The 19,964-nt window shown below is 34.9% G+C and overlaps 1 protein-coding gene across 1 annotated transcript in view; it reads left to right on the forward strand.

Moving 5' to 3' along the window:
* Positions 1-3,931: 3,931 nt before the first annotated feature.
* The window catches only part of LOC113061538 (transmembrane and TPR repeat-containing protein 2-like), an 88,684-nt gene continuing 72,651 nt past the window's right edge, over positions 3,932-19,964 (forward strand). The window contains exon 1 of the mRNA XM_026230711.1: positions 3,932-4,363. Coding sequence (XP_026086496.1) covers positions 4,281-4,363 — 83 coding nt within the window. The 5' untranslated portion in view covers positions 3,932-4,280. The remainder of the gene's footprint in view (positions 4,364-19,964) is intronic.

Genomic DNA, 19,964 nt, shown 5'->3' on the forward strand with positions numbered 1-19,964 from the left:
GAGCGATTCAAGTTTTGAGTCTGGAAAAAATGTACAACGGGGTTATTTGATTATGTAAATCAGATGTGGGAAAGCCATTGGATGCGGAGAGAAATAATGAGTGGCTGGAACGGGCCGGTTGTGGGGAACAGGCCTCCATCCAAGCCTCTTAATGACAGTCATTGACCCCCTTCTGTCTATGACTTTTTGAGAATAAAGCCACAAAAATGCTTACATTCCTACATTCGTACAGCATAAACAGATGGGAAATTTAAGATATTCTGCTGCAGAAGGAAGGATTATTTACCTGATAGCACGAGGAAGCAATCATTTACACCCTGGAATTTCCTTACACATAAATTCACGTAGACATGAACCTGAAGGAGGGTTATCTATAATCTTCAGTTTGTTTTAACAGTGATGTTCTGGGTTAGATTTTGTATTACGGTTTTATGTTGCCCTTGCCATTCATCTGTTCATTATTTATCGCACTTCTGTGAGAAATCTGAGATTTTCATCTCTGCTGGAAATAACTTTAACTACTTCTGATGTGTTGCGAATGTGTGCAGGTGCAGGTACTTAAGTGTGTAATGCCGATTCTTTTTGCTTTATGGGCATGAAACACTTTGCTCCAACCTTACATAATGTAGATCAGTGGATCTTTTCCAAATACAGTATTCATTCATACTCCACATCACACATGACTTCAAGACCATAGGTGCTCAGTAGGGAACTGGCAAACATCATATTTTCCCAGATAGTCGAAATCATGCGCACATATGACCGGAAATGGGACACTTAGTCATCCATGACTCATACAAGCCAAATCTGTCAAATTTAATCGTGATTTTAATCACTGAAAGACATCCAAAAGCTCTCTGTTTTCCAACCTCTGTTGAAGGTCACTATGCAGTCATAACTAGTGGATATGCATGATGTTTGAAATCAAAATGTGAAATGAAAAAGCAGAGGAAAGATAAATGCTCATTTTTCTGGTACAAGTTTATGTAACTGTGACGTGTTTTAATTATGCAGAATTTATTGAAAAGGCATTTTCAATTGCTAATATACTGAATTCAGCATCATCTAAAAAAGGATTAAAAAAAAGGTCTTGCTGAAGGACAGTTTATTTTTTGGCCATTAGTGAGCAAGTGATTTTGCTGAATTTCTCCAAATCTGAAATATTAGTACATTTTCAGCAGATTTTCGTTTTGGGTGAACTATTCCTTTAAATGCGGATGCAAACTGAAAATTAGCAAAAACCTAAAAGACCCTCTTTTGAAACAGATCTTCAAAAACTGCTCAGTCAAGATATGCTAAACCACAGATGAAAGGTTCTCTTACATTTTCAGAACATATTTATGAAGCTTTTAATATATTAAAAAATACTGGTTGTAAATATAAATAACTATAGGCAACTGAGGCAGCTAGGGTTAAAACCTATGCAAATAGCAGGCTGTTCGCTTTATAGTAATGAAGGTTTTTTCCCCACACAGGAAACAGAGTATTAGAAAATCATAAAAATTTGACATTGACAAATGACATGTACAAATAATACATGTGCAAGAGGGATTAAACTTATTTCTTATACAGGAATTTGATATTAGACTTTAGGTAATGACATTTCAGCATGCTGCATTAAACCTACATCAAATTTACATGGTGTATAATTCTTCATAAGCTTAAAGTGTTACCCAGAAGCAAACAATATGTGCTTAGGCTTTTGTGCTCTTTATCGTGAACTCAAACAAGCCATTTACACTTTCAAATGTGAAGTTTGCCATGCAATTTGCAGCTGCCATTGGAATGGGATGTTTATGAAAACTTTTAATTTGTAAAAATGAAATACAATTTAGATAAAATTATAAATGTAAAATACTATTTTAGTGCACAAATTTATCTAAAATTAAGCCATGTGGTCTGGGGGAAACAAAATGCTAATTATAGTCTCAGAAAAACAAAACAAATGGTTGACTTATGGCACATTCACTCCTATAAGACAATTTCAGTGAAAATCCAAGTGCATGAGTTGCAGTGAGATAGAAGCAAAGTGTCAGTTCCTCCTTCACTTCTGCAATCGATTACATCATAGCATCCTGCTGTTCTGTGAATGGCCACACTGAAGACTGTCTAAGTAGCCTGGGTCTCACTATTGAACTAGAATTGCATCAATATTTACTGGAACATAGGGCACTTTTTGTGTCCTCGGCAACTACATGATTGATTTTTTCTCTCTTCCTCAGTTTCTTTTCTTCAATTTCTCAAGTCTTCAAAGGCATCCAAATACTCCCTGCTGTCTGAAGAAAGCAGTATATTACCCATAAAGCCAGTGTTAAATGTTAAGTGTTTTCCAACTTTTGCCAAAGACAATAACTTGTTTTCTGAATGTAAGCCCTCTACTGGATGTTTTAAAATTCAGCTAATTTAGGATTGAAAGTACTGTATATATATATATATATATATATATATATATATATATATATATATATATATATATATATATATATATATATATATATTTTTTTTTTTTTTTTTTTTTTTTTTTCATAATGGCTGTTTTATATGTGATTAATAATAGCTGACCTAGACAAGAGCTGTTTATTATTGTTGCAGATGCAAAATGATTTCAACACCAATTCTTTCAACTGGACACATCTTCAAGTGTGAAAATGTTTCATAATATTAATTGTGTGCCTTAATGGTATGCTGATCATCTGGATAATCACAAAATGACTCCCTTTTGATTCTTCACTTTCTTGTAAAGGACAAATTTTTAGCACATTTTACATTCATGCCGCTATATTTGTGACACAATTCAATAATTAATGTTAACGCCACAGCAAATTAAATCTGAGACTTAATTAATTATTACTGTCAAAGGACATGCCTTGTGGTCTTATGTCATAAGATGTAATTTAGGCTGTATACGAAAGATTTAAAGGAATAATTCATCCAAAAATGAAAATTTGCTGACAATTTAATTTACCCTTAGACCATCCAAGATGTAGAGGAGTGTTTCTTAATCAGAACTGAGAAGAACACCGGAGAAAACAATATTATTGATAGAGAACCAAGGTTTTAAGTTAAAAACATCATAATAGAATTTGTTTATTACAAACACACAGCTTTTTACTTCACAAGACATTAACTGATGGACTGGACTAATGTGGATTACTTGTGGATTATCGGGATGTATTTATCAGCTGTTTGGATCCATTGGTGAGCAAGTGATGTAATTTATCTAAATCCGTTGCAATGGTGAAACAAACTCATCTACATCTTGTATGGCCTGTGGGTGAGTGTTTCAGCAAATTTCCATTTTTGAGTGATCTATTGCTTTAAACACATCTGTGCATTTATTTAAACTGTTTTGCTCTTCATATTTCATGCTAGTGTGACATTAACTAATTTCATGTTACTATATCAATCTACTAAAATCTGCTTTGAACCTTGAAATATACTGATAAGCATCATGATAATAGAGGTGGTAAAACTGAAGTCCACACTATAAATGTATGTTCATTCTGAGTGGCGTTGCCATATACAGTACCATGACACTAATAAACAGTGCAAAGTGTGCAACAAACTTAAAATGCAACATAAACTCTCCCATTGTAAAATTATAAACAAATGAAACATAAAAAAATGAATCTTGATATTCTCGATTGCATACCATTTCAATAGTTCAAAATAATCGAAGAGCACATATTTCCATTATTTAAAATGTCTTTAATTCTGTTAATTGTGCCAGGGACGCCAACAATCAATTTAGTTGATTTGTTTATATGGAAAGCACCCCCGAATATTATTATTCTAAATGTTTTATTTGACAAAATAATATTTATTTTATGCAAGAAAAAAGGAATCAAACATTTTGCAAACATTTGTGTGCAATAGAGGGTTAAGTCGGACCGTGTGTATGTGTGTACATACCCAGGAGGAGGGGTTGTGCGCACGCGCACTGGAGCCAACTAACCACACGCGGCTCAATCACGACATTTATTCGGCGTCCACTATGCATCATCCCAACACTCTCGGTGTAAGGACGCCCAAACACAGTCGAGCGTAATGTAAATACTGTATGTGTACCATCCTCTCTAGCCTACAGGATTCTCTCCGTAAATAACATGGGTTAAGAGGAGGATGTCTGGATAATTCATTTCAACTCTTTGCAAGGATGGGGACTCGGATATTGGTTTTTGGCAGAGGCATTTTGACAAAGACGAAGAAAGAATTCAAAGAAGGGCTTTAATATCATCCTTCTACTCTTTAGTTTCCTTCCCTTCTTTTCTTTTTGAGAGATGATCGCAGAGTTGGTGAGCAGCGCCGTGGCACTGCTCCTGTATGTCAACACACTGGACGCCGATTTCTGCTACGATGACAGGTATGCAGTGAATGAACCTGATACAGCTGCACGTTCTTGATCGTCGTAGTGAGTTCACCGGTTTCATAGCAACCGGAGAATGTTGAGCAGAATGTAGTAGCGGCGCTTTTGTTCTTTTGATTCTGTTACATGTTGCGACAGCGCGGGGAATGGCGGCGCGAGCATGACAACTGTCAGCGGATAAACACAGCCAGGCGTGCAAGTTTGAAACATTATTGAGTCTTGAGCATGTGTTGCCGTTTTTTTTTTTTTTTTTTGGAATGCACTCAAGGACGCGGATCACGTTCTGTTTATTTGTGATTGTCGGGAAAGTGATGATGCCTAAGAATATCACACGTTGTTGGTTAATTTATAACAGGGGAATTGTCAGCCCCGGGGATCTGACCGTGTTTGTGCCGGGTAATTTAGAATTAGAGGCAGATGGTGATATTTAGGAATGGGAATTGTGTTCCGGAACAAATGTTTGGATTATTATTGCATGCGATTCGGGTTGCATGCATTTACTGCCCTCAGCAGTCTGTTGTCAAAATGACTGTAAATATTTAAACTCTAAAAATAATATAATATTTCTACAAAAAATATAAATGCTGACTGACACATGAGGCTTAATATTAAAAAATGTGTTAACAAACTTTAAATCCCTGTTTAAAGGGGCGGCATAATTAAATCAAATTAAAACTAAACGTAGCCTATATTAAAGAATATTAAAAATATATTCTATATATTTAATGAATAGCTAAATAGAATATTCATACAAAACTCATAGGTTTATCTGCACATGTTCTTGTTAAAACCTATGATTGAAGCCTCACAAACCTTAAGTCCAGTTATTGGTTCATTTTGGATGGGACATTACGAATGTAATTCGCGGATCGAGTGAGTCAGATCGATTCATAAACCACTCCGACTGATTCATGTGTTTTTATGCCCTGTAAACAACCAACTCATTCGAGAGTTATTCATTGGTCAATCGGACTGCACCGTTCGCGTTGTACCATTTTGATTCACTAGAATCAGATCATAGGAATAGTTTGTCCTGCAATCGGACAGTACCAGTCGCACTGAATGAGAAGAACCGACTCATAACACAAATGCAATGAAAATATCGTGAATCTCTGCTGCCAGCTCTTAGTAATATTCAAATACGCATTGTCAAACAAATATCTCATCACCTGGTCCAGCAAAAAATGCTGGGTTGTTTCAACCCAACTATGGGTCAAATATGGACTAACACAGCTGTTGCTTAACCCAACAGCTGGGTTAGTCCATATTTGACACAACAACAGCTGAGTTAGTCTTTATATTCTTTAAATTGTGTGTGTGTGTGTGTATATATAATATATAATATATATATATATATATATATATATATATATATATATATATATATATATATATATATATATAGAATATATATTGAAACAACCTAGCATTTTTGGTGTGGGCCACATGTCCATCAACTTTCACACAGAGAGAAAAGTAGCTTTTCATAATCTTTTTTTTCCCCTTCACCCCATGGGGATGGCAAATTTATTTTCCTAAGTGGCGTTATGGCACGTTATAATAACATTAACGGAAACTAGAGCTGCACGACAGTTACGCGCCGTTGAGAAGCAATAATCCAGAGAGCAAGAGAGCGAGGAGCATGTCCTCTATCGCCAGTTGTGAAATGAATGTATCTCCAGGGTTAGAATCCACTCATTTATTTAATTATATGCCTACTGACACTCATGCTATTAAATCCATATAGGCTTAAAATGATTTTTTTCATGATATTCATGATTTTTGTTTCTTGCTGTACTTGACTATCTCAGAAATGTGTGGAATCTTAAAGATGGGGTTTATCATTTTCCTCAGGTCGTCAAGACATGCATTTCACTGTCAAAGCAGAGCTAGTAGAGTGAGTTTGAATCCTCTGGGATATAATACCAAATTTCCAGTTACTACAGGTTTTGCAGATTGTGCATTGTACTGGTTTTGTTGGGTAAGCTGCAGTCTCAGTAGATTTGTCAAGTAGTGCCTTCTGTTTTTTAAATGCCTCATGTTTGTAATCAGTAGCAGACATCATTTAAAACCAGAAATGACATTTTGTCTGACGGCGTTCCCTGAGGTGAAAGGAGCGTTGAAACAAGTGTCAGACCGGTCCTGGGCAGTGTTACGCCTCCTGTGCTAGTTATCGTTTAATTGGCCTTGAGAAAGAGCAGATGTGACAAGGTGGGGGAAGAGAAGTTTTTTTTCTTTTGAATCCTGATATAACACGTGTAAAGGAGAACCATCTCTTAAATCACTTCACTGACCTCTGTTATTCAAACCAAAGGCTTGTGAGGACCAAGGTTGGTAACATTTTAAGAGAGTACTATCAGGTATCCCAGGTCGTATAAGGGCTTTATTAAAAATGGGAGGTTGGCATTTGATTTTGGAGCATAATAAAAGCACTGAGGAATTGGGGTTATGATTTTTAATGCGGAGACAGGAAACTGAGCACTTAGCAAAGTGGGTTCTGCACATATATATTGCAACCAGAGTAATGCACAAAACATTCGCCTTAAAATGCTGGCTTAAATGCTCCCAAAACTGAAAGATGTGAACTTTTGATGGCAAAGGCATCATGAATTATTCATCAACATTACATTGAATGTCTGGATTGCCTAGTCCCTTTTCAAGCATGACATTTAGTTCCTTTTTCAGGCAACTCGCGGCTGTTTTGTGTTGGAAGAATTTCTTAACAGGAATTATTGTTTTAAGGATTATAACAGAATTCTAAGTGAAAAAACAGATTCCCGATTTAAATTAGTTGCCTTTTAAAAGTGCATCTGCATCTCTTGTGGTTTTATACATGATGCACTCCTAAATCCATTTATGGAAAGTCAGTTGCTGCAAATGTAAAGGGAAACTGCCCCTCTAATAATACAAGAAGTAACTATTACTACATTTTACATCGCGTCATCATTTAAAAACCTCAGCTGCTTCCTCCTCTGGAATCCGTGTACCGTTTGTGCTGTTGTGACACACCATCGCTCAGATCTCGCTCAGTAAGCTCGACTTTAGTGCTGTGTGTCCAACTTTCCCCAGGGAGCTCTCTGTATCTGCTCTCCGTCTCCATATCACACTTGACCCTGACACCTGCGCTACAGAGTGGAGCCCATAACTTGCGGAGCTCATGTCTGTGATGCTGTAATCCACACACCCAGAGCAGAGATGGAGAAAAGAGTGGATAGATGCCAGGGCTGAGTTATGGCCTCATCTCCGTGGCCTGCTGTGAACCTGTCCAGAGGCCTGATAGATGAGCTCGCATGAGGAATCGTCGTCATTCACCTGAAATTTAGGGCAAACCCCTTGCCGTTTCAAGTTCTAGCCGGCTGTATTTATTTGGGGTTTGTGGTTTTAGAAAGAGAAGGCTTTGAATCAGATGAATGGGTTCCTAAAATGGCAAAAAAAAAAAAAATTCTCATGTCCAGTAGAATCAGATTCTGAGTACTTCTCCACAAGTACTTATAAAGACAGCATGAAATGGCATTTGCAAAGCATTCATAATCCATAATGTGACAGTTTACAGAGTGTAGGAGAATATGAAGCTGAAACTAATGCAATGTGAGATTTGTTTGGACCGTGAAAAGTCGACCATATTGGACTATATGATGGGATTGGTTAATTATATATTTTTCCATTTCTGTGGAACCTTGGCTATGTAAGGAGAAATTATCAAATATGTATGTAAATGTTGTGGATATGGAAACAAGGAGGGTTTATATTGGATGAATAGGTATCCTTTTTTCTTTTTCTTTTTTTATTAATTTTGGATGTCAAATAGCATTAAACAGGTTTTGAGTACTTAAAGCATTCTGCATAATGCATCTGATTATATTTCACAAATGAAAACTACACTTTTAATATACTTATATTTGTTTAGAATAAAATAGAAAAAATATGTATTTATATTCATTTTTATATAATTTGCATACTTCAAGCGGCATGACTTAATACATATACTACTTTGTCATGTTGCTTAATTGTATTAAGCTATATTCATATCATTTTTTAATTGTTCTATTTTTCATGCTCAAGTTATGCTGCTTCTAAATCTTCATATTTACAGTGTGTGTATATATGTGTGTGTGTGTGTGTGTGTGTGTGTGTGTGTGTGTATATATATGTATATGTATATATATGTATATGTATGTATATATATATATATATATATATATATATATATATATATATATATATATATATATATATATTAATTTTCAGATTACAGAAGTAAATAGGTTGTGAACATGCCATTTTGCTTTTAACAATGTAAATACTATAAATTTGTATTTTCTTTATTGTCCAAAAATGTATGTTTCTCAAGTATGTTTCAAAGAAGCATGTCTTTGGTGCTTTAAGCTTTACACTGTAAGAACTGGATGTCATATTAAACCTCCCCACTGACTCTTCTCCATTAAGATATTTTCCGAGTGGTTCTGATTGTAGTTTCCAAGCCTGTTTAGCTGAAGCTGTAGGGATGAGCTGACGTGCACTTTAAATAGCCTGCGCTGTTGGTTTGGATTTTGTGGTGCAGTCTGGCCCTGTTCTCCTCTGGCTCTGCTGGAGTGTCCACCCTGTGGATCCGACCGCACACTTTGGCTCTGTGGTGATGTCGAGAACCAAGGGCGGCAACCCAGACTTGGAGCATCTCTTTCCTCAATCCGTCCATCTCAGCAGTACCCTGTAATTATCTCAGAGAAAGAAAGATTAGAGCGAGAGACACTCTATGGCTCGCACCACCCCTACACGGCCTCCTTTTAATCCTCCAACAGCTCAGTCCAGATGGTCATGTTTGCAAGGCATTGTGGGTGTTTTTATTTTATTTTATTTTATTTGTTTTGTCCCTCCTCTTCTGTACTTTTGTTTAAGGAGGATTCATGGGGAGTGTGATGTAGACATCAGCGTTCCAGATGACTGTGATTATGCAATTGACTCAAAGAGTCTCTTGAGACAAGGCACTTGTATCATTGGCGTGTTGTGGTCAAGTGTAATGTGTCTGTTCATACTTCAGCCAGACAACATAGAGACTCTTTGTTCGTTAGTCTGTTGTGTTTTCTGCATCACTCTTTATTAATAAGTGCAATGCGTTTACTGGCGAGACTTGTAAATGGTTGACTTTATACTTAGATCGTTTGTCACAGTTTTTGGGATAAGATTAAAAACTGAGGCTCATAAATTTTTATGCACAGACAGTGCAAAACTTCTCCAAGTGCATGCCAGTGGCCTGCGAGTTTAAGAGACTTCAAGCTGTGGGTTAAGTCATATAACTTCAGGGAGTATTTTGGCACATCCAGAATGGGGGAAATGTATTGCCTCATCTTTAGGTTTGAGTAGAGATGTCATAAAATAAAGAACCAGATTGAACAGCCACCTGTGCAATTTAAGTTAAAGCTGCTTATGAAATAGCTGCATTCACTTTACAGCATTATAAATGCTTTTTTTGCTTTAACTTGGTGTGACTTGGTGTGAGTATAGATGGAATCAGAGCCCAAAATGTACATTATCTTAGTGACAAATGCTAGGTAAATTGGTTTTGGTGAGTCAGTTTGTAAGTGTACAGGAAGCACAACGTTAAGGAGTAGAAGTTGAATTGTACAAACTCAGTGTAAATGACATGTGTGAATTGACTCTTACGTACAGCTTACTAAAGAAAAGATCTGTTGTGATGCATACGTTTCATGAGGACCTCGGTGGAATTTTTTTTGTTTGTATTTCTATAGATTTTTCTTTAGAACATGTATGGTTTTATAAGCGTCACAAACGGGCAAAGGAGAAAAACAGCTAAATTATATATTTACAGTAGATATACATTTATACTTTTTATTAATTTAAATATCAAAAAATGACTAATGTCAAAAACATTTAAATTAGTAAATAGTTTAGAATTGATAAATTAACCAAATTTACCTCATTTTAATCAAAATTTACCAATCATTAATGTTTATGACAATACTATTAAACTATAAATATTAATACACTGTACATTTTTTTTAACATAAATATAACTTGTTGAAATCAATTATTTTCCATGTGCTTGTATTATTTTACTTGTGCATTTGGCAGATGCGATTATCCAAAGCATTGATGTTACACATTTTATTAGTATAGACTGTAAAACTGTGTTCTCATTGCTCTCAGGAACAACTGGATTTGCAAAGAATTGTTGACTGTTAATAGTTGTGGAACGTATAGACGTTTCTGTTCCCTGAGAGGCTCCTGTTTGGCCAATCTCTCTGTGATGTATTCTAACCCCTGAGTTCTGGATCAGCGGCCTTCTGACAAACCACAAACACTATTCAACACAACCCGCTCTACTGTATGTGTGTGGGGTTTTGGTGTCTCCCACTGAGCAATCTGAGTTATAATTACCATGGCCATGAACTCGTAAGGTGAACTTTCTCAAGGCTGTAATCTCAGACCAACCATTTCTGCAATTTACTGCAGTCCTGCTGTGTCCGGGGTTTAAACTGAGTGTAAAACATCATTCTGTATGTCTCTGACAGAAATACCAATGCAATACTACATTCTAAAATGCTCTGAAAAGATACTTAGCCTAAAAATTAGGACTGGTATCACTAACTATCTCACGATAAAGAATGCTTTAAAGCCAGCGGATTAAGTCTCTCTCACAAAAATCTTGAAGTATAAAAAAAAAAAAATATATATATATATATATATATATATATGTATGTGTGTGTATGTGTATGTATGTGTGTGTGTATGAATGAATGAATGAATGACAAGGATCCAAAGTAGCAGTGCTATATTTTGAAAAGGGAACAGCTATGCAAATAATTTTTTATAACTTATCGTTCATCCTTTGCAATGGCAAAATCATATTATATTAATGTAAATCTAAAGTTCTATATAAATGTAACAGACTATTATTGTTGTTGTTATTATTATTATTATTATTATTATTATTATTATATAATTAATAATAATACTTTATATGAAATTGATATGCATTTAATAATTCTTTATCCATTATCAATTTCTTCCAAAAAAATAATATTATGTATTATATTTAGAAGAGCTATTAAACATCAGATCAAAGCTCTTCCTTTTTAATAGTTTAAGAAGCATGCTTTAATCATTTGCAGATTACTGCTTCATGGACATCAGACAATGGAGCAAACTATTATCATATTTAATGTAAGTACTTTATTTTTACGTCAATAAAATACTCAAATCATGCAGGTGCCTCTTGATAACCATGTTCATTGTCCAGATGGCGTCTAGACTGAAATCTCGGGATTGGGAGCAAAGCCGAGGTTTTTCCCTTCTCTTCTCAATCGTTGGGTAAGCAGAGGGAGCCTCTCTCTCTCTCTCTCTCTCTCTCTCTCTCTCTCTCTCCAGCTTGATTATTGAAGTGAAGAGCACTGTCAGAACAGACTGAGATTGGATGGCCATCATTCCACTCTATTGGCTCTCTGAGGGAGCAGATTCTTTCTGTGATTGCCAGGGCAGATGATTGTCATTTGTGATGTGTGGGCCGAAATGAACTGCAGGCCAGAGCGGCCTGACCCATCGCTGCCCATGGGGCTCTAAAATGGGTTGTTGGTCATAGCTGATGTCCTTTCAGGCCTTCTAAAACAGACAGGCCATATGTACAGCAGCTTTACTGCACAGTAGAAGACAGCAGTGCAGATTAACTGCTGGATGGCATGGCTACCTCTACAATCACGCTGCGTCTTTGTAGCTGTCATTTAATTAAAACCTAACCGATTATCTGTCTAGATTCATTATTTTGGCCGCTTTCTTCACTGCCCCCTTCAAACTATCGAAGTAATCACATTAGCCACCAGTAAGATAGAATTATACCTACATAAATGCTCTTCACTGGAGTTCTGTTCTAACCTTTGCCCTAAAAACTAGGGTTACACAATCAATTATTTCAATAATATATATTAATACAATTTTTTCTTTGAATAATGTAATCATCTTAATATTCAAGATAATAATCAACAACAACAAATAAGAATACTGGGAATAAGAGTAAAAATTATTATTATTATTATTTTCATTTTTGAATAATTTAGTAATAGTTTTTTGGTCAATTTCTCCACCTTCTTTGTTGTTATGAAGCATTCTGTTACAATACATACTGTATATGAGCATTTTTATCAATTTTGCAGTCAACTTAACAAATTAAAACATACATGCAGTAAATTATGACTTGTTTCTTTTGTACTCTTCAAGAATGCTATGTATAAGAACATTATTAAAATTATTATTATTATGCATGCTTGGTCAATTTCTTTACCTTCATTTAGCTTTGTATTGTTGTTATTCAGTATTCTATCACAATAAATAAATGAGCTTTTTATAAAATTCTCAGTAAATTTTGACATTTATTTTAATAATAAATAAATCGCAACTAAATAAGACTACAAATTCACATTCAGAAAGGTTCATATACAATGAAAATGCAAAGACAACTGGGTTTTGTTTTGCATAGAGGTTGTTGTTTTTTGCGCACCCCTCCATATGAGAGCTACAGTTTCAGTGTGATTTTTATTTGTTAATTTTTTTCAGGCTTTATCTAAGCTGCAGAAATATTAGATGTACGTATGTCATATCACAGTTCAAATCGAAGTCGCAATATTTGTTAAAATAACACAACTACTGCAAACCCTCTCAGAAATTAAATTAGCTACAGACGAGAGTGTACTTTTAAAAGAATGAACAACAAAACTTGGCTGCACCGACAGAAAGATGGATGGGAGTTAGTTTGCTCTTGCTTCAGGGGATATTTAGATGGAAGTTTTTCCACCAAATATTGATGTAATGATAGGACTTATGATATCATTACTTTACAAATCATTTTCTTTCATTTCACTAGATTGTTAAGGGCCAGAGACATGAGTTTTGATTTAGAGCAAATGTTCTTGATGGATCTAATCTCCTGTCCTGTGCCGGCCTGCCTTCATTTTAATAGGATTAGCAGTGGCCTGTGGATTGTGGGGGGTGCTGTGTCAGTAAAGCGTTTTGAAGCACAAAACACCCCTGTTGCTAGCATATAAGGAGGATTCTATAATGCACTTGAAAAAATAAATAAAGCATGCCTCTCTTTTCTTTGGTCTACCTTCTAGTTTCTCCTGTGCCTGCAGAGGAAGCTGGGACTTGACCTGGCCAAAAAGCTTTTGTGCTTTGTGGAGATCTGTGTGGTCTCTATTCACTTTTCTGCCTGGGCACACCATTAGCACTCACTGATGAGAAATAAGCCTCGGATGAGTTGCCTGTTGGCTCAAACAAAGAAGCGCTGGTTTTTTGTTTATTTGGGGAGGGAGTAGATGCAGTGCCTTGTGTATCACCCTGTCAGAATCAATCTGATCAGCCCTGGCAAACATGTATGTGCCGCAACAGACATCCTCCACTGAAGACCAGAGTGTTATTTGGGTGTATTTAGGCACTTTAGTTGTTTCTGTTGTTTTTGATTATCTGTTGTCATGCATGTCATCTGCTTGTACTTCATCAGCATTTTTTGTTATTGTACATTTAAATGTGTAATATTCTTCATAAATGTAAAATATGGTTTTAATGCAGTTCAATGCATTTTGACTTCAACCAAAAAAAAAAAGAAAAAAAAAAGGAAGTGACTCTTAAGACTCTGACCCTGTAGCTTTAAACATTTTTAAAATATCTGATATATAAAATAGTTTTATAAAAAAATATATTTTTTATGTGATATAAAGTGTATGCATGTAATAATATTAAGGATACAATAAAAACAATATACAAAATATGTTTTGCACTTAGTTGTGTGTGTGTGTAAAATTATTTCATGTGTAAATAAGTTTTAATTAAATTTTTTCTGGAAAAAATATATACATTTAAATGTATGTATATGTGTAACATTCTTACATTTATTATTCTATTAAAAATTTAAAACAATACAATAAAATATATACAAATTATATAATATTTATATTTGTTTTTATAATGTTTATTCGTTTTACATTATGTATTGTAACATTACAAATATTTTTTAAGTCTCTAATCTCATTTACAGGTAATTCATGTATGTTCGCTGCATTGACTTATTAAAGATCATATGAAAATGTATATATTTTTTTTTAAGTTGTTGCACTTATAGGAAGCAGTGCATGAGATTCATTGAGCTACTGTAAATAGAAATAATTTTACTGAGACTTTCAGCAATCCAACAAGATGTTTAAATATTTTCTCAAATCTTATAATGCATTTATGCATAGTCAACAAATGTTGTTGTTTTTGGCTCAGACTCAGTAAAGCTTTCCTTTCTCGAGGGGTTCAGTTCCACAGTCCTTTTTCTACACTGATCTTTTCGTTGTGATTACCTTTGATTCAGCAATCCTGTGGCAGAGATGACTTTGCCAACCTCATGTAAGCAAACTAGGGCATCTGAGCCGTCTGCTTTCCATATCTGACATCATGCCAGATGTCCTACAGAGATCAAGGGGCTAGAAGGATTAGATTTTGGTATTTATTAATAAAGGCTTTAGAAAATTATCTAAAGTCTGAATGGTATGATTGACACCGGAAGTCTAATTATCTGTATCTCTTGTAAAAAAAGTGTTTTAATTGTTATAATATAATATATTCGTGATTCGTTAGTTGTCTATTTTTATCACATTTACATTTATAATTTACCACTGAATTAAAATTCTTTCATCATTTGCCCATCTTCAAGTCTTTCCAAATTTGTATGACTGCTTTCTTCCATGGTAAAAAAAAGTTTTGTTGCAGATGTTTAGCTGCTCTTTTGAAAGCCATCGGTTACTGAAGGAAGATAAAAGCATGAAGAAAGTGTCATAAAAGAAGTCCACATGTGCTCTAATTCTATATGATGGCTGTCTGTTAAGAGAAGGCTGAAATTTTCCCTTTTGTCACTTCTCAAATCTCACTTGAATTGAATGAAATTTAAATGTACCATGACGGTCACGAGACATGCGAGAACCTGTGAAGTTTGATGTCCTTGGCGAGTGTGACTTGAGAACTAGGATAGAGGAGAAGATTAATTGAGTGAATGATGACTAAATTAGCATTTTAATGGTAAATTATTCATTTAAAAGCACTATTTAAAGAGAGAGTTCACTTCAGGAACATTTTGTTATCATTTACTCGCCCTCAAATTTCTTTCTTCTGTTAAACACCGATATCTTGAAGAATTTTGGTTACTAAACAGTTGCTGGTAGCCACTGACTTCCATAGCATTTTTTTTTCCATACTAATGCAAGTCAGTGGCTACCAGCAACCGTTTGGTTTCCGACATTCTTGAAAGAATCTTCTTTAATGTTCAACAAAAGAAACAAGTTCATACGGGGTTTAAACAACTTTAGGGAGAGTAAATAATGGAGGAATTTAAATTTTTGGTGTGATATCCCTTTAATTTGCATTGGCGGTTAAAATGTACTTGTTTTGAAATGTGCCACATCTGTAAGATTTAAAAAGCTGTGACAGTCCAGATTAGAGCTTGATATATAGAGATACATTTGTGTGCCCTCATTCTGCCTGTCTGCATGTAGTTTCTCTCATATGCCTGGCACCAAGTTGTTATTTGGCCCCATGAAGGACACATCTGAACGTCTAAAGCAACACTTGTTGTTTGTCATCGTCAGTTTTCTGTCTTTCAACATCCAACAGACATTAAACTTCTTTTTTCAGTCTGTGATCTGCATTACCAATATCACTCTCTGAGGAGATCAAGACTCCCTACACTGAGATCTGTTCTTTTATTTTTTTTTAGTTTTGTTAATATTTCAGTAGATATGAGGGAGGAAAGGGAGCAAATCAAATCCAGCAGCTGTCATGGGGCCTTCTTTTGGCTGTGAGTGATCGCATAGAACATCTTGGAGGTTGAGTCATTGCTTTTGGAACAGCGTTCATGTTTTCCTACTTCCAAGTTGTCTCTTCTGTCATCACTGTAATGCATACAAACATATCTAGCTCTGACATCAACAGCAATATGGCAGGGAAGAGCATTTGTGGGGTAGTTTATGGGACAGACTGGATTAGGGTTGTCAGAACATTGTAATTTTAGTAGTCCACGCTATACTACTGAAATTAGAAAAATCTCTATACAAAATTTGAAAAGAGGAGGCAATAAAATCTAAATAATAATCAAGTCTTCTATATTGTATATAAACGTGTTAAATATATATATACACTATCATTCAGAGGTTTGAGATGAGTAAGATTAGAAAGTTCTGCTCACCAAGACTGCATTTATTAGACCAAAATAAATAAATTAATAATAATTAAAATAGTAATATTGTTAAATATTGTTACAATTAAAATTAGCCGTTTTCTGTTGTAATATACTTAAAAATGCAATTAGTTTTTTCATGTAGTGGCAAAGTTAAATTACCACAGTCTTCAGTGTGTCGCATAATCTTTCTGCAATAATTCTAATATGCTAATTTGGTGAATTTGCATATTAAACATTTCTTATCACTGTTGAGAATAGTCGTACTGCGTTATTTTTGTGGAAACTGCGATGCATTTTCTTTCAGGATTCTTTGAATAGGAAGTTCAAAAGAAAGTTCTGATGAATAGAAAGTTCAAAACAATGGAATATTTTTGATACAGAATTTTTTATTTTATTTTGTAACAATGTAAACAATTATAAAAAAAATTAATTATGTATTAATTTAAAATGATTAACCCTAAACTTTGGACAAAAATCTTACTGACCATACCATAACTATATATTTAGTACTTAAATATAACTCATTAACGGAAAAACGTTGCTTTGAGTGTTTTATTTTTTTATTTTATTTTTAATTTTTTTATACAGTCAAAGAAAAAAAATTACATTATAACAAATATTCATTATAGACACGCACTATTATCTGCATTGTGGTGTGCTTGATAATATATATTTAAACCAAGACTAGATTGAGCATTGATCATTACATTTTTATTATTTTAGTGTTGACTTACTTTTTACATCCTTATCGGATACTACATCCACTGTTTGCCCTAAACTCTGAATAAAAGGCCTTTACTAAGTTTAGCCTGCCAATTTTTACACCCCCCACCCTTCGTATTCGTTATAATACCAGTCTTAAAACCAAATGGAAAGTTGTCATGTTTTATATCCACAATCTTTCACTGTAAAAAGATGAATGAAGTCAGACATTCCTTCTGATAAAGAACCGCTTTTGTGTATTGTATAGGTTGCAGGGCATTGATCTTGAGTAAAAGGAACTATGGGAAGTTTCCCCTCGCTCTTGAACTCACGCTCTGTTTAGTTTGCCCAGTGGGACGTCAGGCAGAGTGGGGTCTTCCTTTCCTGGATGGGGAAGTTAGTGGAGGTTTATTTTTGGGTCTCAAAGGAAATGTAGCTTTTAAAAGAATACATATGTCTTTTTGACAGGTTGGCCATAGACTCTGCCGCACTATTACGTGTAATTCAACATTCTTGCTTCTTCTGGGTATCTCAGATTAATCAAGTTTTATTAGTCAGTGGCTCTCTGGATCTGAAAGTGTGTTTAGATTACGTGTTTAAAGAATAACAAACTAAGAACTGAAGAAACGCCCTTGATGACTTGGTGGGAATCTTTACATAATCAATAAGTAGGAGTCTGGACCACCAGATCCACTGCCAGCATGTTGAAAATGTCAACATGTCTAGTTTAAACCATTTCAAATAATGCAGACCCTCTTTAGCTTATCAAAGATGTTTGCTTTTGCATGATTGACTGCTATAAAAGTTTGAGGCCCAAGTCAATGGTTCTCATCAGAGAGACAAACACAAGAACTTCAAAGTTTCCGTCTTCTCATCAAGGGCTTAAATAAAAGAACTGTTTGGAAATTCTCAATTGTGCTGGCCTGTCACTGTCTGTGAGTGATTTTGTTGAACCTTCTGGTGAGGTTCAACATTACACAAGGTTTTTTTTTTTTTTTTTTTTTTACAATTTCCCATGATCCTCCTCTGTTAAACTGTTGAAATGTTTTAGTATAAAGACTAAACCCATTGTTAAAGTCTAATATAACTATTTAGTATTTAATTTAAAAAATTTTAGTATTACATTTCTCAGTTTTTTAGAATTAGTATAGAATTTCAGCCATTTACTTTTTATTGACCCTAAAACACTTATCTGTAACATTCATTGATCATACCTCATGTTTCTTATTTATACATTATATGTTATCTCATTATATAGTTTTATTTCAGTTTTATCATTTACTTTTTATTTGATTTAATTATTGTTAATGTTGTTGTTGCTACTTTAATTTATCCTAGTAGAAAGAGTACAGGAAAAGATGGCGTCTCAAGATCTGAGCTTGTCGCATGCACACTGGGTGCCAGACTCCGGCTCGCTCAAGGTCAGGAAGTACATCATCCAAACATCTAATGCAGTAATGGATGTCACTTTGTCAAAATCAGATGTTGCTTCCTGGTAATGCAGTTTGTCTGTTATGGACAGAAATGGATTTCACTGTCTGGAGTCACATCTTAAAACATTTTGAAGCACTTTTAACATGTATTACAAGAAACACTGATGAAGAGCTCAGCAGATGTAGATTTTTTTATGTATGTATTGTTTGCAGATTGTCATAAAATGACATCATCTGTTGCTTGTAGCATCTACTTTCCAGTCCTAAATGAAACATAAACGTAATGTGTCTGGGAAAGGCATCTGTGCCTGGGGAACGGTTTGTGTTTCTGTATGCATGTGGGTGTTTTAATTGTCTCAGTGATTAATACTGGTTGTCTGTAGTAAGATGAATTGGCAGGCTCCTGCCCTCAAATGTTTGCTGGCGAAATCTAGCTTTAATTGCAGAGTAATGTATTGACATGAGAAAAAACAGAGATCTCTGGCAATCGTAGATTGAGATGTAATCACATCTTGCTTCTAGCTTCAAAAGGCAATTAGCCAAAAAACAAGCTTTGTTAAGAAAAGAATGACCAGTTTGGGCTCACAAGCCCAAGAGGACATGTTTCCATTGGGCGTTGCTTAGTGATGCCTATGCTCAAAAGGAGCTTAAGTGGGTGGTTTCTTTCCAACCACACTGCACTGAACTTGAATTCTTCAGTTTATCCCAGCTGCATCCTCTGTATCTTCTGCTGATGTCATCAAAAGTCAAATAAATTGGTCTTTTCAGAGTGTTTTTTGAAAGGGAACTACAGCTGGGAGTCGATCCCAAACAAAATTGATTCTGTATTGAAGGGCCTAAGCGACTCTGGGTGTGATTGTGTCTATTACCTGAGTTCTAGAAGAGCATTAAGTGTGGAATTTTATTCATTGCTTTGACTTGAATCTTTTCAGTTAACCAAAAAGACTTGTTAATTTTTTTCTTTCCCAATTCATTCTATAACTCTTTCTGTAGTTGGTGGCGAGGAGTAAGCGATCTTTCACTCAACAGACTTGTTCAATATCAATACAAGATATTCAGCTAGAAAATTTGTACAGTGGGCTTGAATTTATTCTTTATAAATCAGGATTTAAAATCAGAGTCACAGATCACTGGAAGCCATATTGGCCAATACGATCACCAATTATGGGGTCTGTTTGAAACCTGTTTTTATCGTTATTTATTTATTTATGGGGATGCTCAAATTAGGATTGAATTCAGACCT

Source organism: Carassius auratus, chromosome 43, assembly GCF_003368295.1.
Source record: "Carassius auratus strain Wakin chromosome 43, ASM336829v1, whole genome shotgun sequence".
In the NCBI taxonomy this organism is placed as follows: Eukaryota; Metazoa; Chordata; class Actinopteri; order Cypriniformes; family Cyprinidae; genus Carassius; species Carassius auratus.